The sequence below is a fragment of the Lingula anatina genome, chromosome 10 (genome assembly GCF_051362555.1).
Source record: "Lingula anatina isolate TDL-2025a chromosome 10, LinAna3.0, whole genome shotgun sequence".
NCBI classification, from domain to species: domain Eukaryota; kingdom Metazoa; phylum Brachiopoda; class Lingulata; order Lingulida; family Lingulidae; genus Lingula; species Lingula anatina.
This window is the reverse complement of record NC_141776.1, coordinates 11,334,185-11,357,672: the sequence shown is the minus strand read 5'-3', so window position 1 is coordinate 11,357,672 and position 23,488 is coordinate 11,334,185. Positions and strand designations below refer to the sequence as shown.

General features: G+C 35.4%; 3 protein-coding genes across 3 annotated transcripts; all 3 read left to right on the top strand.

The window, feature by feature from the left end:
• Positions 1 to 1,246: 1,246 nt before the first annotated feature.
• On the top strand, positions 1,247 to 7,044 carry LOC147759585 (tolloid-like protein 1). Its single transcript, XM_086997529.1, has 10 exons — positions 1,247 to 1,379; positions 2,242 to 2,265; positions 2,791 to 2,987; positions 3,390 to 3,534; positions 3,837 to 3,863; positions 4,463 to 4,650; positions 5,026 to 5,176; positions 5,705 to 5,728; positions 6,384 to 6,580; positions 6,892 to 7,044. Exons 1-10 carry the CDS (start codon positions 1,247 to 1,249, stop codon positions 7,042 to 7,044), a joined length of 1,239 nt encoding a protein of 412 aa, XP_086853655.1.
• A 1,297-nt stretch (positions 7,045 to 8,341) lies between these two features.
• On the top strand, positions 8,342 to 10,675 carry LOC147759584 (bone morphogenetic protein 1-like). The gene is made up of 4 exons (XM_086998200.1): positions 8,342 to 8,668; positions 9,029 to 9,179; positions 9,678 to 9,886; positions 10,510 to 10,675. Exons 2-4 carry the CDS (start codon positions 9,047 to 9,049, stop codon positions 10,669 to 10,671), a joined length of 504 nt encoding a protein of 167 aa, XP_086854326.1. The 5' UTR covers positions 8,342 to 8,668; positions 9,029 to 9,046; the 3' UTR covers positions 10,672 to 10,675.
• A 2,790-nt stretch (positions 10,676 to 13,465) lies between these two features.
• Positions 13,466 to 17,487, top strand: LOC147759583 (uncharacterized). The gene is made up of 4 exons (XM_086998083.1): positions 13,466 to 13,529; positions 13,705 to 14,682; positions 15,017 to 15,199; positions 15,882 to 17,487. Exons 2-4 carry the CDS (start codon positions 13,737 to 13,739, stop codon positions 16,115 to 16,117), a joined length of 1,365 nt encoding a protein of 454 aa, XP_086854209.1. The 5' UTR covers positions 13,466 to 13,529; positions 13,705 to 13,736; the 3' UTR covers positions 16,118 to 17,487.
• Positions 17,488 to 23,488: the final 6,001 nt, after the last annotated feature.

The window sequence follows — 23,488 nt, the reverse complement described above, 5'->3', positions numbered from 1 at the left end:
TTAATCAGCCAAGTTTCAACAGGAATTAGTATAAATAATTAACAACAAACTCCTGCCTCATAAATGTAAATATATGTTTGCTTCTAACCCATAGTCTACCTACAGTCTGTTCTACAGTCTAAGGCACGTTGTATGTCTGTGACTTGGGTGTTTTCAATTACATATTGCTTTCATGAGTTATATGCTTCATTTATCCGTAGTTTTTTTTATAATAGCCTAAAGATATTTTCTCGGAAAAGTCATAAAATTTCTCTTATTCATCAAATTATGTTCCACCCTGATCAGTTGAAAATTTGCAGTTGATAATTTTTAATTGAAATTTCTAATTTTTACCGCCACGATGTTCACCAGTCTACCTTTATATTACTTAAGTGCTTCAAAAGTCTAGAATTCACATGCGAGTTAATGTATCGTATTTTTGTTAACGATTGGGATATGATACGCCTTGGTTAATTGATAACAAGAGAAACACGTTCAAATTTTCTGGATTTTTTTTACATAACGGTTTGGCACTCATGGTAAAACTTATGGTATTGTGCTATTGCAGATAACCCATGCGGAGAGTCCACTTTTCTTAATAGCAGTGGAGAAATCACGTCACCTTTTTATCCTTATGGATACACATATAACACTAACTGCAAGTACAATATAGCGCCCTATAACCCAGAATCATGTGTGACCTTGACCTTTATTGACGAGTTTGATATCGATGCTGCCTGTAATGACTATGTTGAGGTGGGTGCAATGCTTCCAGATTTTAAAGCAGCTTGCTACTCTTGTTTTTCTTGAACTTTTCATGGATTTATCATTTATCTATAAGTAATTACTAAATATTTCATGCAATAAAACAAATAAACAGGATTTTTTCCGAGATGTTGCATCTAACGTGAAAAAGTGTTGTTCCGGGTTTTCAAAACAATGAGTTAATTCGCATTTTTACCTCCATAAAGAGTTGTCTCTTAAAGCAATAAGCTATTCGATAGAAATTTAATCTAGTAGAATCGAATGCCTTTATTAATTCAATCGAGAAATTCTTTCATAAAACGATATTAATGTTGACATAATTCCGTGTAACTTAAGTACATCTGAGGTTACATGTATACGCATAAAACTTATTTCAGAAAGATTTGAAACATTTTTTCATTTGTTTCCGAGCTTTTATCAAATCTGGCTCCTTCCTTAAATATCAAGCCTGATCATGCATAAACGTAGATAAATATACCTACAGGTAATCAACCCAGTCACCATGGAAACCCTTATTCCAAGGACCTGCGGTAGTAACGCACCCAGTGTTGCAGTACATGCGGGTTTTCTGGAGGTCCGCTTCCATTCTGATTCTACAAATATAGGGAAGGGATTCAAAGCAGTGTACAACGAATGTGAGTACCGGTCCATAGATTGCATCGATCTTTTAATCATCTTTACATAAGAGTCGATGAAAAAGCAATGTTACTGAATTATCACTTTGATGAATTGATGGAGTATGGCTTATTTCAGGTCAATAACAGGTTTGAGGAGTTAAAATATGAGATATTTTTGAAGCATTTCAAACCTTTTTACACTTTTAGTATATGTAATTCTAAACGTTAATTAACCTAACGTTCTGTTTAATAGAGTTTGGTCATGACTTTGTACTTATGCGTATACTCATTTTTTTTACATGTCACCTGAAAATGGTGAAAAGACAGATAGACAAAGCCAATGTTTACATTGTTAAATGTTTCTAAACATGATCAGTAAAAAGGATAACAACTCTTCATATGAGATTCAAAATTCAACAAAAATACATTTTAAACAACACATAACAATATAATGAGTTCTATTTTACCACCATAACGGCGGTTATCGCAATCCTGAACTCTGTGCTTGCCATCGAACCACGTGGACGGTCTAAGGCGGTTAACCCCCGAAAAAAAATAGCTTCAGAGATTATTTAAAAAACACTTTTTAGAAAACGATTGAATAAAGTTGTATGGAACGTATTTATTAACCATAGAAATATGGGAAAATCGTCGTCTACCTCGGGAAAATCAGTTTTATACCACTTTTCCTGCCAAAATGAGGAGTTATTATCCCCTTAAAGTACTTTTTAAGAGGTAATAAGGAGTAAGTTTAATTTGCTGTAGTTGTGGTAATAGATAATATGCAAATATGCGATTTTAACATTTTCAATCTTTTATGTTGCCATATACATTTTATTGACCCACCTTTTTATCCAATTCATATTTTCATTTTGCACAGCCATAGGAAGCTGTCGTCTAAAAGGTGGGTAGTAAAGGTCACAAATGATTTTAACGCATTTAATGCATAGTATTATATGATAAATTGCTGTGTTCAGCAGATTATTAAAGCAATGCAACCAGCTGGTTGGGGCATTTTGCTAATTCTTTTTTTTGTATTACCTTTTTATATCATGGCATATTTGTGAGCAAAAGGTCTCCTCAACATCTGCCATTCGCTTCAATTAATTCCCAGTCATCAATAACAATGAGATGATTCTGCTAAATACAACCGCCACGTTATACAATGCCTCCGATTGTTAATTGACACGACAAAGTAAAGTTTGTTGACATATATATTCTGAGTCAAAGAGTGCATGTCCATTTCGAACGAACCAACGAATGATTACAGTGTCGTAAATCAATACTTATTAGAATACTGTCAAGGTGCTAATAAAAAGGAGAAAAATTACCATATGCAAAGTAGAAGCGCCCTTTTGGGTATAGGAGTAAAATATATAATGCCCCCCTATTGAGAGATATTGTAATGCCATTGAATTCAATACTTTAGGCGGTGTAACAAGCACTTGCGGTGGAGAGTCCAATTCCACTTACGTCACCACACCAAACTTTCCAGTGGCAAATTACGACCCCAGCACTGATTGTTACTACACCATTAAACCTGCTGAACCCGGAATGGGCGTGGCACTTGCTTTCGTATCATTTCGAGTGACTTCAAGTGATAACTGCGCTGGAGATTACGTGCAGGTAGGTTGATAGTTTTACGTGCCATCTTTTCAACGTGATCAAAGTAATAATAATAATAATAATAAAATTAATAATCATACAAAATATACCGATATGTGTCTTTCCTTAGAAACAAAATTATATAATGATTGAAATAATCAAAAGCACTGACAGTGAAGGAAACACAATACACTTTCATACAGCATCAGTTTTACCATGAGAATTTTTTTGAATACGCACACAATTAAATGCTTTTAAATGTGCATATTCAGTAGTTTGAAAAGATTATATATTTCTGCCTGTTTTGTGTTTACAACAAATCAGATTATAAAAAGTTTTTGGGCACACTATGTTGGTATATTTATTATCTCATATTTTTATGTATGTGCAGATAATTACATAACAGAATAATTCATTTACCAGATAAGGTCATCAAACGGCGATGTTTTATCTCACAATTGTGGAAACAATATACCAGACCTAGTGTTTGACCCAAATAGCTTGTGGGTCCATTTCCATGCGGATGGTTCCGATGGCGATGATGGCTTTATGGCCATATACTGTAACTGTAAGTAAATTGATAAACTGTGGTCATAAAAAATTTTAATTTGAAAGAGGTTTGAGAGAGAATTATATTTGAATTCCGCCAACGGTTTCAAATTCTATTTATATAAGCAATTTTTGTATTTATATGTTATATATTACCTTCTAAATTACGTATTAACATGTTTATTTCAAAAGATCTGTAGCAATTAATTAAAATTCTAATATTTGATATCTATAACACCTAGCGTAAATACGCTTATATTTCGTCTAAATCCATCACAATGTTATATATATCTACATTGTACTTGTATTTTCAATTGTTAGCAAGAGAGGAATGCAGGGGACATACTGGTAAATATGCCTATATACGGATTACACAAATGCTTCATCTTGCAGTACAAATTATAATAATTCACGTAAAAGGATTGTTAAACGCTCCTTAAACCCTACGTAAAATGTGTCAGTCAACAGTATTCATCGTTCTATTGTTTAAGCTCTCTATCTCTATATCTCTCCACACAATTAGGATACATGATCATGTTGGGTAATATGTAAATAAGACCACAAATTACTTAATGGCTGATTGATATAAGACTGAAATTAAGTCTATAGTATGTACATTATGATTAGATTGAATGTATGGACTGGTGATCTGCAGTGTAATAAAACTCAGTATACGTTATTGTGCATCCGAGTACCTTTTCGTGCAAATTTTGTCCATTAAACATTATATCACATTTCTATACAAATGTTACTGACAAAAATAGAAAGTTAGAACTCAAATTGGGTTCAAGGATCGTTATTTTCAACCCCAATTGTTATTGTAGAATCCCTTGACAATTAAGGAAAAAGAGTAGGCCTAGGCATTATTATTATTATTATTATTATTCCATATAAAGATCTAACACTCATTTATTAACACTCATTTTCCTGCATTTTTGATATTTCAGCTAACCCATGTGGTAATACAAGTTTTATTGGTGGTACTGGAGAAATCATGTCACCTTTTTATCCTTTTGCTTACACCGACAAGACACATTGCAATTACGTTATATCAGCTGCAGTCCCAGGCGCATGTATGACCTTGACCTTCACAGGCGAGTTTGACCTCGAGGCTGACTGTGATGACTATGTAGAGGTCAGTTTCATTTTGAGTTACATTTCAGGAAGCTCTCATATTCTAAGTTAATTGAGGATCCATGGTTGAGAATATGGGACGTGGATGAAATTTAGATGCGACTAAATTGCTCGAGATCTTTTTGGAAGGCTTGTAGCCTACATAATATGAGAGCAATAAAATTAATTGTCCACGTTAGCCATGTTAAGGACTATGATTTTATCGTGTAATACTGCTTTTATTAAAATGCCTGTAAGTGTTTGGAAAGAGAGAGAAACGAATTTAAAGGAGATTGATGACGATTTTAATATAAAAACATAGATTTAACATCTTCTTATTGCAGGTGATTTGTGTTCATATTAAAGAGTTTGCATTTAAGTACATGTATTATTTTAGGTTTTAAATTTGATTACCTTGGAAACTCTGGTACCCCGTTCTTGTGGAGCCATTGCCCCAAGCGTCCAGGCCAAGGCCTCAAAGCTGTTGTTAAGATTCCATTCTAATCCAAAAAATAAAGGAAAGGGGTTTAAGGCAGTCTATAATGAATGTAAGTTTTTGGTCCGAGAATTGTAACAAACATTCATATATAGTCATATAATTGTATAAAGGTCCTGTGTGCTTTTAATTACAATTCATGTACATTTAACGTAAAGGCAACAGTAAAAATAACTAGTAGCAGTATATTTTTGAGAAAGCAGGTGTTTCATTTCTTACATCATTTATTTTTATAATAATAATGATACATTATGCGTATTCTTTTTCCTTACATTTATATGCATTTTATTAAAACACAAACAAGCACAATTAAAATATAAAAATTCTTTATTTATCACAATGCAAACTTTAAAGTTTTAAAAACAATCATATCATTATAATAATTAGAAAATAAAATTAAAATGTTAGTTTTAGAGAAAGTTTATTATTGTCTTAATAACTTTTAGATCTTATATGGAAAGGTAGTTTCTTCCCCAATTTCGGTGCATAAAAAAACAAACAAACAGTGAAAGTCAAATAATAGTTACATGTAGTCCACTTATCACCATTTTTACTGTATTTTTCATCCATTTTCTTGCAGCTGCAGAAAACTGTACCGTGACAGGTGAGTTGGAAAGGGATTGCTTGTAACAAAGTAGGCCCTACGTCTTTTATATTTTACAATTATCTCTAGACCTGTTGAAATAAAATATTAGAGTTCTGTTAAGATACAGCTGTACGCTTGGTTTTTCAAGTCTTTCCACGGAGAGAATTGCCCCTCAAGGATCTGAAAATTTTTCATCAGGTGAAATTATGATTGAAAAAATAAATACAGCAGTGATCATTCTATTCAACACGTAGTATTGGGCCTGTTGTTTAATTTCAATATTCACCAGGATAGCTCATTTCCATTTAAAGATTCTCCCTATAGACATCAGAATAATAATAAAGGTGGCAAGCAACAATTTTAATACTACCAGTAGCTGCTAAATGGAGAAATAGCATTACTTTATTCCTCTAGGGGATTCAGTTAACTGATTGATCACCTACCATAAGGAAGTGATGCACCTACATTGTGGACGTAGTATAAACAAGTCCAACGCTAGCCCAGGGTTGCATTTCCCTTTGATACGCTACTAAACGACATCGATTGCGAGTTATTGTATTTTTATCACAAAGAAACGGTTGGGTGACCACATATTGCCAAAAGAGGCCCAGAACATGTTACGCCTCTTTATTAAGGATTTACCTTTTCACTAGTGATTTTTCTATCACCACAGGTGGCGTAAGTAGTACATGTGCTGGGGACTTTAACCACGGCGTGATTCATTCGCCAAACTTCCCGCAAGGAAATTATCAAGATAACACCGACTGTCACTATGTTATAACGCCTCTGCAACCAGGAGAGGGTGTGGCGCTTGTCTTTGTCCTTTTTCAGCTGGAACACCAAAGGAGCTGCAACTACGACTTTGTTCGGGTGAGTTGGCATGGTGTCTGTTACAAGTTTTGTCAGTGTAGTGAGTGAGTGTTTTGTATGATTGTGATTCCCACACCAAACCTGGTGCCACATGGGATTTGAATGGGAAAGCCCGGGAAAGTGTGCATATGCAAATTGCCCTTGATGATTTAGATAATAAATGTATGTACTGCAAACGATATAACATTACCATGTTTCATTGTTTATAAGAAGGCATTCTAAAGAGCGATTTATGAAAAAGGGAACTTTTTCTAATTTAACTGAATAATATCCTATGAAGTTGTTTAAACTCATATTTTGTATTCCATCAGATAAGAAGTGTATCCGGGAATTATCTTTCGAAGAGCTGTGGATCTGTATTACCTGATCCAGTTTATGATGAGCATGGTCTGTGGGTCCATTTCCACAGTGATCACAGCTATACCCATGTCGGGTTTTTGGCAATAAACTGCAACTGTGAGTGAAATGGAAAATAGAACAAAATTTGCCATATTTGATAGTTATTTGCAAAATGCTTCACTAATTATTTTCATAAAAGGCTTTAGATTAAATCCAATCATTATTACTGCATTTGTTCTTTTACAGTAACTGCTTTTGTTTATATAATGTCAACGTCCACCCAGTGCCTTTGCTCTATAAGCTGTTATTCATTATTATCATTATAATTATAATCATTATCATTATATTATTATTATTATTATTATTATTATTATTATTATTACTAGTAGTAGTAGAAGTAATAGTAGTAGTTGTTGTATAGTGTTTGTAGTAGTAGCAGTAACAGATTTTCTTCCGGACAATATTAAAAAGTAACTTACTTAGAATAGGTTTGCACTGTATAGCTTAAGCCTGCAACCCTACGAATTTAGCCAATGGCCTGAATAAAGCATATCCATTGACTATTTTTGTGTTTTCGTTTGTGTAATAGAATTTTTTATCTTATTAAAATGCCAGCAATTCAAGAGTGCCGAAAACGAATCGGTTAGTATATGGTTCTTTCATGTTATAAGAACACATACAATATATCTTGTTGATTTTGAAGAATCAGTAATAAAGATATACGTCTTTTGTCAAGTACGGTTGCTATATTTATTAACAAGCATTGCATGTAAAAGTGTACTTGTATGATTGTTGTCAGCCATCAGTCTGTTTGACAGAAATGGTAGTCCACTATAAACCATAGTGCTGTATAATTTCCAATGTTTTGTTTAAGTTACATTCGTCCCATAGATTAATTCGATAACCCTAACTTATACAAATGATATTGAACCCTGGACATTGTATTATGTTACAACAGCTAACCCTAACCTGTACTAATCATATATGACACTAACGACTTATGTTTCCATGACTACCATTCCTGTCACACATGGACTGAACTAATTTTGTGGACCCTTGTTCGAGTTCAGTGGTTGTTGCATGACATAATAATAATAATTTATTCAGTTTTTCAAGGCCTCCGGCCCATAGTATATAATAGTAATAATAAAAATAAAAATAATGACATAAGCGGCTGTGTGTAGGTGGCCAAAGGTCGGAAGCCAATGTCAAGGTCGATGCACCTTAGGCCGGATCGCAGCTGAGAGCACAAATGATGTCTTACTTCGTTTGTTGGTTAAAACTAAGTTTGGGTGATGTACAGTGAAAGTGTGTATTTAAGATACATGTGCGCTCATTTCTCGATGCTTTCTATGAATAACCTAATAAAATTGTAATAATGATAATGAATTATTTATCGTAATTACCTGAATTAATTAATTTTCGAAATAATTAATGATAAGGTGTAATTAAGAATCAAGGTGTGTGTGTGTGTGTGTGTGTGTGTGTTTGAATTTATTCAGAGAATCTACATCCGATTGTTTATGGTAAAATAGATTGTAACTTGATTGTTTTACAGAAAACCCGTGTGGGAATACTAATATAAGTGCCGGATATGGAGAAATCACATCGCCATATTATCCTTACGGGTACATAGATAACATAGATTGTGAATATACTATCGTTCCTGAAACACCGGATCATTCCTATGTCAGGTTAAATTTTGTAGAGGTGTTCGAATTTGACGCTGAGTGCAACGATTTTGTCGAGGTATGTGACGTTTTTGTTATCTTGCGAATTCAAACTTGATAAGGTGAATCGTTTAGCGAGATAAACCGCATTACTATGATGTTGTTTATGAAGTAAAATTACTTTATAAGTTTTGCCTGAAATTTATACTTGTATCTTTAAGTTCAGGTATTTTTAAATGTACGAAGAGAAGCTATTGGCGACCCTTTCCCGCTCTATCGACTTACTTAGCGAGTAGTCAAGTCTAGATGAAACTGTCAACAAGATTCACACACAAGCGCACACACACACACACACATATATATATTAGTTTCCGCAAACAATTTTCAATATAAGTAGGCTATGCATAGATCCAATAGAAATAAACCTCTGTCACCACAGGTCTTTGATCTGGTGTCTATGGAGCCTCTGCATCCGCGCTTCTGTGGATCAACAAGGCCTAGTATAGAAATCCAGTCCCCTAGCTTGCTGGTGCGGTTCCACTCTGACTCAGATACAAGGAGAGTTGGATTCAAGGCCATTTACAATGTCTGTGAGTATGATTTTGATGGCAATGTTTCAACTTCTACAGTATAGTATACTGTTACATTTCGAAATTGTTTCAAATTGCAAGTTTCACTATATTTGTCAACGTTACATTGTACAATAGATATGTCTATCTAGTGCATTTTGAGCAACGCTACTCAACTAACTGCATAATCTCTATCTTTGTTATTCAATTAAAAAAACCCTGTACTTTGATTGTCTATAATTTATATTTGAAATTATAATTTTGACAAGCTGAATCATAGTTTTAAACCGTTCGCCCTTCGCACCTGCGGATCCCTCCATATAATCCTGGATCCGCCCCATGCACTTTCCACAATTATATCCGTTATATTCCGTAATTTCCTAAAGATTCACCCACAGTTACCATTGGACTTGAATGCTCTTTATCCCGCCAGTGGTACAAAAGATGGCGCTGCTATCGTCGCTGCGATCATCTAGTCCTTGTTATTTTAAAAATTCTTCTTATTATTATTATTTACAGCTCCCTACGACCCCTGCGGACACGTACACTATTATAACTACACATCTGGGGTTTTCGCCTCACCAAACTATCCGTCCAATTACAATAGAAGTATCAACTGTGCCTTCCGCGTACCTCACTATTACTATCACTATGCACGTGGCGTAACGATAGCTTTCGTAAGTTTTGTTCTACAAGGAGGTCCCAACTGTTCTTCGGACTACTTACAAGTGAGTCGATGTTTTTATGTATGTCACCTTGTGGATTACAGTTTCCTTTTGTGAAAGATTGAGTAGTTTTGCTGTTTGGTTTTTTTTAATCATATTTTCATTCATGAAAATATGTGTATTTGAAGGTGGCAGTTTGTTGTTTTCACCTTTAATAGTAATAAAAATAGAACCAACTACAAAGTAAATAATAAACATGGAGAACAAATATTACATCCGTAAATATTAATGATAAATATTAAAATCTGATGTCTCAAAATAAGTCTTGCTTTGAGACAGTTATAGGCTAATATAAATGCCCCTTTTAAGGAAAGAAAAACGTATGGTGCCGACAAATTGGACAAAAAATTACTACATTTTCGACATTAAATTGTACTAAATTTGTTTGTTTATGTGTTATAAGTATGCGTTCATTGATGTGTATGTTCTGTGAGTTAAAGGTCGTACGTCGTTTGTGTCTGTGCACAGGAACTGTAGTTGTATGTCTTAAGTTATTCGTATTTGTTCACACTTTCGTACTTAGATATTGGAAGTTACAAATAATATTCATTTTCGAACTCAAGTTTTATAAATGCAACAAGGACTGGTGGTCTAAATTGCTGAACTGAATATTTAATCATTGTTAGGTCAGGAATGGATCGGCGATGGGGAATGTTTTATTAAAGAGCTGTGGTTCTGTGATACCTGACCCAGTATCTGCTGAGAACGGAATGTGGGTTCATTTCCACAGTGATGACAGTGTAGAGGACTTCGGGTTTCTGGCAATATACTGTGGCTGTAAGTACTAGGCGTAGGGAGGGGGTCAGGTGTTATGTTATACAATACATCGTTATACATGTCAATATGTGTTGTCTCACATATTGCTTACCCTTCAGAATTTACTGCCAGTAGCTGGTAATAATATTTAAGTACAGAAGCATCTCAATTATTCATAACTTTTTGGTTATTCGTCTTTTAACTATTGTGGAAGAAATCTCATTGTTTTCAGTTTATTTATATGGCTTATTTCTTGTCATACGGCTTGAACTACACATTTTAGCAACCGAAACGTGCAACTAAACTGCTTCTTTTACTTTTTCAATTTCATTTTATAAAGCACAAGAGGAGTGTCAGCAACGGTTAGGTAAGTTTTAGAAGTAGGTCGCTTTTTAAAAGATGTTTTAAAGATGTGAACGGTCACGATTTTTCGAGGCACGTTCTCCGGATTTGGACTAATGGCGTGCGGTATGTGGACAATTAAAACTTTAAATACATAAATGGATAGATAATGCCCTCCGTTTACCACGGGATAATTCGTTACATATGAATTTTAGCAACAAAATCCTCTTTTGTGTACCTTAAAGTGCAGAGTAGAGAGTATAAAGCCTATAGTCTGGGACGTAATCAAAATCTGGAGAGGTGGGTTCTATAAGTGTAAAAATGAAAGTGAATGAGCCTCAAGATGAATACTCCCCTGATTTTTCTTTTATTTTCTCAAACTTTTCATTATCGCGATACACGTACAGTTCAGTATTCCAACACTGAACTGAGTACCACGGTTTACTTCTTGAATTCTCCTTTTTGCAAGTTGAAATAACGGGTTTGAGTGTACTTGTATATGGAAATTTGCTTTTAGTACCTTAATTGATTTCAAACTCGCTGGCATTGCAGAAAATCCATGTGGTGAAACCAATCTCGTCCCTAGTTCTGGTCAAATCCGGTCCCCGTATTACCCGGTGGTCTACCCGGACAGCCTGGACTGCGTGTACAATATAACACCTGCCAAAATTGGATACACCGTGAGACTGACTTTTTACCAGCTGTTTGATCTAGAATATGAAACAAACTGTAGTTCTGACTATATAGAGGTGAGTGCTTACTAATCCTACCATATTACTGCTTGACACACAGTAAGCGTAAGGCCTTATATATAACACAGAATGGAAAATTTCATGGAAAATTTTCTTTGTCACTAAGGCACACCTATCCAACTTCGTTAAAAATATATTGCTATGTAAACCACATTTTTTTAGTTTTAAATTTAAACTTTTTACCGACAACTTTCTTTTGCCATTACTGAGGTGGCTAAAAAAAGTCAGATTTTTTTCCTCATGTCTTTCAGATTATTAATCCGGTTACCCAAAAAACTATTTTGCCTCCTACGTGCGGAACGACGGCCCCAACTGCCATTAATCATGTCGGAAGTTTATTGGTGCGGTTTCACTCAAATGGTGACGTCGGAGGAAAGGGTTTCGGAGCATCATATTATAGCAGTGAGTACAAAAACGGGAAAAATGGTTATACGTCAGTAGGTCTTCAGAGATTAAGCGTCTTTTATTACTTATGAGGCATGACGTTTTTCAAGCTCAGATTATAGTTTTGTCTAGAAACGATTTTTCTATACAACCATGTTCAAACAAGCCTAGACATGTAAAAAAATCCTTGGTTATTTCGTGCATTTCACTTTTAAGTGAAACACAATACATGTACATTTGAACGTGTAGTTGTTGTAGAATTTTGGCAAATGAAACGTGTTGGACGTTCATAAAACAAAAAAATACGTTTCATAAGATTTATAATTAAAATTTTGCGGTAAAATGTCTAGCAATTATTGCTTTCATTCAAAAGTTTATGTTATATTCTTTTTCAGATTGTTATCATAATATCATTACAAGTGAAGGACAGATTACGTCACCAAACTATCCTAATTTCTATGAATCCGGTATTTACTGCTATTACATTTTCCAACAGCCACAAAATGGACATTACCTTGTCCTCGAATTTACAGATTTTGATTTGCAATTTAATATCAGTTGCATAGGAGATAACATTCGTGTAAGTATTATTATGCAGTGTACTGTTCTGTCGTAAAAAAAACACTCATATATTTTCACTAGTAATTTTGTGTAATAAATCAAGTCTAGAATTTATCTTATCAGTTTTTAAATACACACACACACAAACATATACATATATATATATATTATTATAATTATTTCTTTCAAGAACTTCACTTTTTGCTATGTAGAAACAATTGTTCCGAGCGACGTTCTTATATCAAAACAACTGCAACTGAGTTGTGCCTTCAAATTTAAGCTGTCTGTCGAAGGGTTTGTGAAGAATGCATTGGACGACGCTTCAAACTCCCATATTTCTGGGGCTTTAGAAATTTCAAGTCAATGTTTGGGCTTAGTGAAAATATTACAAATTATACGTTATACACAAAGATGGGTGCTTACCCCATCAAACATCCGTACCAGGTAAACTTTTTCCAGTGCCATTTACATAAAGTACATTCACATTTGTGATAATTAATCTTTTTACCCTTTACCTAATTGTCACAACTTACGATTTTGAAATCTTTCCCTAACTCTATGTACAAAATATTAGTAGAAATCTAGAGGTTCTTAGTTAAGAAATAAACAGACACTGACCAGTTAATATTTCGCATGTGTATACAACCATACTCCATTAGGAAATAGAGTTGTCATAACACAGGGTATATTCCTATTTTTACAGATATACAGTTATCAAAGCGGATGGCTTGGACCGTTTTGTGGGTCAGTGCCTCCGCCTCCCCTATATATACGAGGGGGCAATTTACAATTCCACTCGGCCGTGAGTGCAATCCATGCTCACCGTGGCTTTAGTGTTAATTTTTCTACGGGTAAGTATTACAATTGTACAGATACTGGGTATCCTATCGTAGTAATAATAGGAAGGATCTGTTAGGTACATCATGGACAAAATGTGAAATTTACTTTACTGTACTAGTGATTATATATTAATTTTGAAAATATGCAAATTAATTCAAGCAATGAGGCAATTTTCTACATTGGCAGTGGCAGCGCCGCCAAGCGTGAGCACCCCAGTGATGTCAGCTATTGCAACACCTGTGACGCTATCTCTAGATGAATGGGTGACGTCAGCATTAAGTATACCGATGATGTCAGTCTGGGATTTTACGCCTTACACAGATGCGACTTCATACACAGAAACAGCGGCGGCTTCAACCACTTACGGACCAAGCGCTTATGTCGAGTCTTCAGAATGGACTTCCCCTGTGGTTCCTAGTGGCAGTGGCTTAAGCATGATAAGCCAGTCGTCAACAATGCACGGTGTAAGCTCGTGGACTTTTGAAGGTTCAGAATTGTGGCCAAATGCCACCTACAGTGAATTCACGCAAGTGGCAAGTTCTGTGTACGAAGCGGCAACATGGACCGAGACAACACCAGCAGTACATCTTCACAGCGTGTCACCATCAGAGCCTGGCACGAGCGCAGATGTTGATATCAGCACCATGACGACATTGGCAACGGCAGTCAACGTAACCACTACCGTTACAAACACACCAATCACAAATCCTGTAACAAACACGACAGACAGTACAACACAACCTATCGTAGCAAATGTTACAAACACACCAATCACAAATTCTGTAACAAACACGACAGACAGTACAACACAACCTATCGCAGCAAATGTTACAAACACACCAATCACAAACCCTGTAACAAACACGACAGACAGTACAACACAACTTATCGGAGCAAACGTGACAGAGCAATCCGGAAATTCGACAGATGGCACGTATAACACAACGACAATTCCACCTGCAAGTACGCGCTTGCCTCACTGTTACGACCTGCCTTATTTAAACAACATTAAAAGACCAAATACAACAGACGTATTTGAGTTAGGAGCGGTTTTACATTTGGAATGTGAGAAGGGGCATAGGTTTCCAGATGGCGAGGAAATCGTCCCTATTGAGTGTTTGACAAATCTAACATGGAATATTACAAACAGGGTGAAATGTCAAGGTACGAATGCCCATAGCTGCATTATAATTATATTAGGCATATCCGTCCGTCGATCTCTCTATCTCTGTCTGTCTGTCTGTTTATTGTAATATTGTGTCTACGTACACATTTTCAAGAACAGATACAATGATTTTACAATTCGTACAAATTATTTGTTTAGTGTTTACGTTATATTTGTTTTCAAATTTATTTATTTATTTTTTTAATTTTCATGCAATGCTGTAGCTTTTTTGTGGTGCATTTCTGCAGAATACAAAATTGTCTTGTATAATGTTTATCTGTATTAATGTTTTTTTATGAACTGAACCTCTTTACAACTTTAACAACTTTACAGCAATACACTGCGGCGTACCCGTGGCCCAGCCAGGAATCACTTTCAATATTACGTCAACCGTATTCAGGTCCCGGCTGTCGTACACATGTGACAATGGTACGGTTTTTATAGATGGCAGCACCGTCCGTGGAGCTACGTGCCGCGCTGATGGCAAGTGGTACCCTACCTTTCGGGAATGCATGCGTAAGTTGAATTTTGTGTCTTTTCTTTTTTTTAGAGTCGACGAAAAAGAATGCATATCTTACATTTCTTATACAGCATTTGGTTGACCTGCACATTATTCATTTTTATCACAATCAGTATTGTTCTTCCATTTATTCATTCCTTTCTTTATTCTTATTCTACATTATTCAGTTTTTTATGTGTTCATATTTAAATTATCAAAATTACCATTTTTAAAAACCGGTGATAAATAAAGGTTCTATGAACTCGTTTTCGAGCTGGCAATTTCCCATTTGTTCAATTGCGAGGACAATTCGGCATGTCCGAAATAGTGATTCAAAAACTATAAATAATTACTGATAAAAACGGGTTTATAAATCGTAACTCTGTGAACGTTTTTGCGCATCTTACCGTGCATGGTGATAAAGAAGAATGTGTTGAATCTCATGTCAAGAAAATTTCATATTTGTTATATAGAGGTCTTTCGCTTATTATCTGCCTTAATTAAAAAAAATCATTAAACACAACAGCAGTAATAACAACAGTTTTTTTTCTTTTTTTTTTTTTTTTTTGTTTCTAGAAATATCGCCAATTTTAGTTCATGATGTTTTTATTGATTTTTCTGTCATGACTATTAAAACGCGCATTGTGTGCATTAACCTGTTTTAAAACAATACAAATCGCATTCATATTTATATTACAGAACAAAAACTTGAGATGCCACAGTCCGCCCACCAGCGAGGAGAGCCACCTCTAGAAGCTGCTGGGGCAGGAGTCATTGGAACTTTTGCTCTCGGAGTGTGCGCAGCAATAGTTGGGACAGTGGTCTGTCTTGATCTTGCTACAATAAAGCGCCATCTATTGAGGTTGAAAAGAAATGTTGGTTGCAACGACCGTTCTAAAAAGACAAAAAAGCAGTCGAGGAAATATCGAGTATAACTTTTTATATATCCTGAAAGAATTATTTTGATCCATATTCGAAATTCCTGCTAAAAAGTATACGCCTATCATAAGGTATTTAAATTTCTGTGAACTGGGGAACTCTTTTTCTGAGAGCTTTCCACTTTCCACATATACATGTGTATGTCATATGACCTACACATGTACATGTAAACAACGCATTTCAACTGCCCCATGCATATCGCAGAGAGCGTGGTTTCTTACAATTAGAACAAGTAATTTCTAGAAAATATATGCATGTAAGTTACAGATCAGAAAAAAAATATATAAAAGGTATAATGAGGTATATTGAGGTAAACGTTAAAGATACCGAAGTTTTAAAACAATTTATGGAAATCGAAAATCTTGAATACTCTTTTTTCTACCGAAATCAAATAGTGTTTATTTTAATGGGCAGGTTTATTTTAACCCTCAATCACCTTTCAGGGGCCTCGCAGGCCCGGACCCATGTATCTTTTGCTCTCTCTTCGTTTGCATGAGGTTTTGAGCCTGTTCCTTTCATGTAATCCTCAAGCAACTTATACCCCATCAATGGATAAATAATTAGTTTTGAAATAATTTACAACATATGTAGAAATTAAATTTTCCAAAAGTTAGTCCCATTTCCTGGAAACCGGGCCTCTGAGGCCCGGTCGCTTGATAATTTTACTTCCACATGGGATAAATAAGTCCATGTTACCTCAAATAGCTTTGCTGTAAATTTTTTTACACAAGCAATATCATGTGTTCTTTGACTATCAGTATGGTCAATGAAATCTGCCTGTGAAAGATTCAAGACCTGGAGAAATTATTATTTATGAGTAATCGGTCACCTTGGTCACCTGATATGCAGATATCAGTTTAAATCTATCATTATTACATACCTGATAGCCTGCGCTACCTTTGCGAAACTTTCCATTTTGAGAAAAAAAAAAACGTTTTTCTGCATTTTCCATACACAGTGTATACTCATGCACCCAGGTGGAGGTTAAGGGAGCAAGGACTGGTGTAACATGAAAATCTGACTCCCCCAGTCAGATTTTCATAATGAAAATCTGACTCCCCATGAAAATTTGACTCCCCCACCACAAATGTTCATAAATCTTATTTTATTTGAGTATATGACTGTGATATTGTAGTATGTAAAATGGAGGATACTTTGGCACTTTTTTTTTAAGTTTGCAGGTGAATATTTTCATGAAAAAAATATGAAAATTAAAAATGTGCACTTAACCGCCCATTGTCTCCCCTTTGAAAAAGCTATTTAGTTGATATTGGATGATCATTTCTACATCTTTCCTTTAAATTTACTTTATGAAGATTATATTGGAAATATTTGAAAGTTTGATGGTAAACTATTGGGTGAAAAAACTAAAAAAAAAAAAAAAAACATGAAAAATAGAAAATTAAAAATGTGCATTTTATCACCCAATAACTCCCCTATGAAAAAGCTATTTATTTGATATTTGATGATCATTCTGACATCTTTTCTATTAGGATACTTTATGAAAAATATATTGGAAATATTTGAAAGTTTGACGATAAAATAGTGAGTGAAAGAATGAAAAATAAATCATGAAAATCTTCATTTTTATACCCATGAGATTTGGATTCCCATAAAGAAAAGGACCTATTTTATATTCAGTCACCATACCATTGTTTTCTACACAGTTTGCACAGAGATGTACATTTTGTTATTATTTGAAAGTTTGGTGGTGAAAATTTTGGTGAATATTTTTAAAACAAGTATTCATCTTACTACCTGTAGGTTTTGCACTTCCATGTCAAAATGCTACATTTTTAACTCAAGAAATTGGCCCCATCGCCTTTTTACTGAATTCTTCTTATATAGCATACCCAGTATTTTACCATTCAAACTTTCAAATATTTCCAATATATTCTTAATTAAGTATCCTTAAAGAAAAGATGTCGGAATGATCATCAAATATCAAATAGATAGCCTTTTCATAGGGGAGTCATTGGGTGTTAGAATACAAATCTTTAATTTTTCTTATTTTTCATGTGTTTTTTTATTATTTTTTTCACCCAATTTTTTAACCATCAAACTTTCAAGTACTTTCAATATATTCCTCATAAAGTATCCTCAAAGAAAAGATGTCAGAATGATCATCAAATATAAAATAAATAGCTTTTTCATAGGGGGGTCATTGGTTGTTAGAATATAAATCTTTAATTTTTCTTATTTTTAATGTGTTTTTTTTTTTATTATTATTTTTTTCACCCAATTTTTTAACCATTAAACTTTCAAGTACTTTCAATATATTCCTCATAAAGTATCCTCAAAGAAAAGATGTTGAAATGGTCATCAAATGTCAAATAAATAGCTTTTTCTTAGGGGAGTCCTTGGGTGGTAAAATACAAATCTTTAATTTTTTTTTTTTTCATGAAAATTTTCACCTGCAAACTAACAAAAAGTGCCAATGTGTCCTCCATTATGCATACTACAAGATAATAGTTATTTACTCAAATTAAATTAGATTTTTGAATGTTTTTTTGGGGGAGTCAGATTTTCATGGTACACCGGGCCTCTGAGGCCCGGTTTCAGGGTTTACGTAGGGTTCCATTTCCTTGTGGATGAGGGTTAAAAATGTATATAAAACCTTCCCCTTTCGTTAATGGTCCAAATCTGTTACGGTTTCTGTTCTGGATATATTTTCCTAGGTGCTGGTGTTTTACATGTCTTGTTTTTGTATAGTAATTGTCTCTAAGATGAAATTGTTTTAATCTTTAAACAGATTTGTATTAACTATTTGTCAGTACATTTTCACCAAATTAATTTACTGACAGTGGTACTTGTTGAGTATAGGAAGATGAGTAACTATACGTACATGTTCATGCGTTATGTTTGCTACTGTCTTGGATTACAAAACGAAATAGAGCGCGTGTATTAGATGCATAATAGTTTGATTGATGATAAAAAAGTATAATGTACACCTGATCTAAAAATCAATTAAACTACACATTTTTCTAAACCTAGTGGTAAAACAGCTTTATGAGGCCGGACAAATTGATGGATTGCGGCGACCATCTCCAAACCGGATCGGTCAACGAGTTTTTACTATATTCATTTCTATATTGTTTTGCCTTTTAAACATATGATAAATCAGTTTTTTTTTTTTAGGATCGATTTTTCTTGCTTATTTATTCCTTTATTCATTTATGGTGGGCAAATAACAAATTCATAGTGTGGGCGATTTTTGAGCATAAAAACATCAACGTTAAAGTACGTTTTTAATGCGGTCAATTGTAAAAATTCCCCTCCTACCGAAACAATGACCAAGGCATTTTTCCTCATTTGAAAAAAGAAAATAGGTGCCAGAAGAAAACGAATCTTATTTTCTAAAAATTATTGTTGGTTGCGCTCGTTAATTAACACATCAATTTGTCTGGCCTCAGAGGTCTGTATCCATGCAGTTTATGTAAAACATACTTATGACTTTTTTAATCAATAACTATGAGAAATAATAAGGTATAACCTTTATTTTTTGTCATTGTGATAAAAGTAATATTGTATACGTGTCATATAAAAGTGTCGAGGGCTTAAAGATATATTGTAGATTTAAATTTCCTTTGTTAAAATTGCTATTCTATTAAATATGTTTGACTTTTCCTTCAGTTACTTGCATTTTATCGTCATTTCGCACTAGTCGAAAATATTTTTCTTTTCAGTATTATATATTATTCATTATTGTCATTTGTCATTTTTGGACTAAGTAAAGATTTACTTCATACTCGCTGTTCTGGTGCATTGATTTCAGATAATTTGAATATATATTTTATGCTTTTGGAAAAATTAGTAGAACATAGATTCTTTGAATATAGATTCTTTGCACTAGATGAGGACAGACACCAGTCGCCGCAAATTAGCAGTATCATAAGCATATACTTTGACGCGGAGAGAAGCACTGAGTAGATTAACGGCGATTGAAGTGTTCCTACCCATTAATGAAGTACCTTTACGTTACAGAGAGCCCCCAAGGTCGTCTTACTTTTTTCTCTTGCTGTCACTATTTATTTTTGAATTTTCAGTTCACATATATCTACTCTTTTTTTTACTGTCTTTTTTATAAGGAGGCAGAGTGAAATCCTCCAAACGACAGTATATTTGTAACTCGGTTGCCTCCCTTCCCGCAAGAAAATTAACGCATTAGATAGTCCAGCGCAGTAGACTACTGCAATCATACTGCAAACATGCTTCAAATCTGCTTCGATTTGGGGGCTAATTAGCATATTTGAAACATGCTTCTATCGTGCTGCTAATCTACTGATGCTCCTCTCTGTACAAACCTATGTACTTTTTGGAGTAGAATTGCAGTAGGCTATGCTGCATTTCTACTGCAAATTTACTCCGCACCACTACTGCGTTAATGCTTTTTTGCTACTTCGATACTACTGCATTTTCGTGCGAGTTCTTTCAAACGAATCCCATCTTATGAACTATTCCAGTTAGGAGCTTGGAGCGATGTAACTAATATCTGAGAGACGAAGTAAAATCAAGATAAAATATCAGGGGCCTCCTAATCACATTTAATAATAACTTACAGTAAGTACAGAAATATATTAAGAAAACACTGATACAATGAATTTAAAAAATGTCCCACACTCTTAAATTCAGGTAAACAGATTTCGTCGGAATTATTATAGTTATTTTTGCGCGAGATCTCTTTGCTAGAATGCAAATATAATACACTTACTGCATTAAACTACATTCAGAAAGCCGATTATTTTTTAAAAACCAAGATGAACCAATTTTCTAAAAAAAAAAAGTCTTTTTCACCCTTCGCAGTCTTTTAGCAAGGTTTTGTTAAGACCCGAAGAACTGCATGCTTTCCACGTTTATATCTTATTTAAAAGTTACATATTTTTCAATTACGTTAGTCACTAAAGGCCCGGTCACACCTACAGAACGCACTGCATTGTCCTTAGTAGAACTTGGAAACGGTTCGCCAGAATGCTTCCTTTGTCACAGGCTTGGTGGAGTGCAAGTTCCATGACGTTATGAGAGTGTTGGTGAACTGCAGTTTCGTATTTTAATCGCAGCCTGTCAAGGTCTTCCATATTATGCAGCGGTTATTCAGCAAAAGTGGAGAATTGATATGGATACAGAGGACCCATTTATGTATACACCATGAATACATGCTAGGCTCGGGACCCGCATGCTCGGGACACGCTAGGAACACAGGCGCGCTACAATAACGCTGGCTGCGTTATAGAGCCGTTCAACGTTCCTTCTGGTTCGTTAAAGATTCGTTTAGCACCCGTTTACAGTCGCTGCATGTTCGCTACACATGCATTGGAAGCATGCTGTATGCTCGCTACGCCAAAGACAACGAATTTGAAACGAACACTTAGCGTTTATGCAACGTCTGATTAACGCTGGTCCAGCGGCCTCTGCGAATGCCGAGCGACCTTTTGACGTGTAAGTTCATGCGTTGAGGTGAATGCACATTTTTATGCATGCACAAAAACTCAGACGCACAAGAGCGAATATAAACGAATGCATAACTGTCGCCCGGCGCGTTTTGGCCTCACGGTTTTTAGGTTCCTTGCGTCAGGCTAGGATGTAGCTAGATTGCACGTAGCGCCTGTTGATCATGTCGAAAAGTTAAGACTAGGTCCCAAATACGTTTTAGACGCACGGTTTTTTGGTTCCTTGCGTCCAGCTAGGAAGTAGCTAGATCGCACGTAGCGGCTGTTGATCATGTCCAAAAGTTTCTACGTGCTGTATGCGTCTCCTAAAGTCGCACGATGGACGTGCTCCTCACGCACGAACTCCCACGTTTTCCCCATTTTTTGGCCGTAGACCATACGTAGCAGCACGTACGTTCGGTTGGGTCGTAGGCTTTACTTGATTCCCTGCGATCTAGCTACGTCCTAGACGGACGCAAGGAACATAAAAACCGTGCGTCCAAAACGTAGTTGGGACCTAGGCTTTACAGCGCGCTAGCCAAAATTGCCAATTTTTTTCAGCGCGTCGGCCGTGCGCCGACCCTGCGTCGTGTAGGTGTGACCGGGGTTTAACACAGGAAGCTGTGGGCAAAGAACACACACACACACGGTCGTTATTGTTTTCTGAATGGTCTCTCCTTAAAAACTGCCCTTATAGCGCCTAAATAGAGGCATACTTCATAAAATAATCAATGTAATGCAAAAGAACCACAACACCCTGGGTCCAACGATCTGACTTACACCAAGGCCAGTGAATACCTTACCCAGTATGGCTTCAAGTCAGGCAAACTGTTATCAGCGTTCATTCATTTATTTTTCCCTTTTTGTTGGAAATCTCGTCAAGACAATTGTTTAAAACAAAACTGCAGAGTTCTCCCTGTTTATAAAGACTCACACAACGCCGTAACATATTCACGAAAGCAGGACCACCATCCCCTGGGGCCATAAAGTTTGGCCCTGTTACGGTATTTCTTTAAATCTTAAAAGCATATAATGAAAATAAACAAAAACAAAATGTGCAATTATCTATTTGTGTTCACCAGTATTTGTAAAATAGCAAACTAACATTACGCAATGATAAATACAACAAACAGAATTAGTGATGCATATCTTCTGAATCATGATCCACGGCATTTAAGCAAAATGTCATACCAAACTACTATATAACTACATACACCACCGCCAACATTACAATCAATTGAATATTAAAAGTTCGTCAACCATACCCAAAAGCGTGGACATGGACAGAGAATTTGCCACGCACCAAATTGACCTTGCTTTTTGTTCTACACAAGGAAAATGGGCCCTTCCACAAGAAAGAGAAAGCATTAAACATTTTCCACTACAAACGAGACATCCGATTTTCGAGTACTTTGAGATTCCACTGACCTCATTTGTAGCGTGTCTACATCGATGGACGTCTCGCTGTTAAGTTTTTTGGGATTATTAAAGCACAACATGAGCATATATGCTTGTTTGACTTCCGGAATACGCAGGCCATATATGATAGGGTCCACAAGTGGATTCAGCATATACAAATTAATGGCAACGACATTAACAATACTGAAATTTTCAGGGATGGGCGAAGGGATCAAATCAAACAAGAAATAAATCATAAAAGCCACGACGCCGGTGCTCCAGAGGGCAAAGACGGTAGCCCACAACATCGCTATAGTTAGGCTAAGTTTGAACGCTGCTTTCGCCATATCCTTCGATGATGGGGCCTGTGACATGTGTTTCCGAGCTTTGCAGAGAAGTAAGGCTAACATGACCGTGTTGCCAACGAATGCTATGGCTGTTGTTATACTGACAGTTCCACTGACGGCTAAATACACTGGCTGAGACATCAGAGTAGCTAAGCAACCATCTTGGGGTTCCTTTATATACTTGAAGGTGATTCCC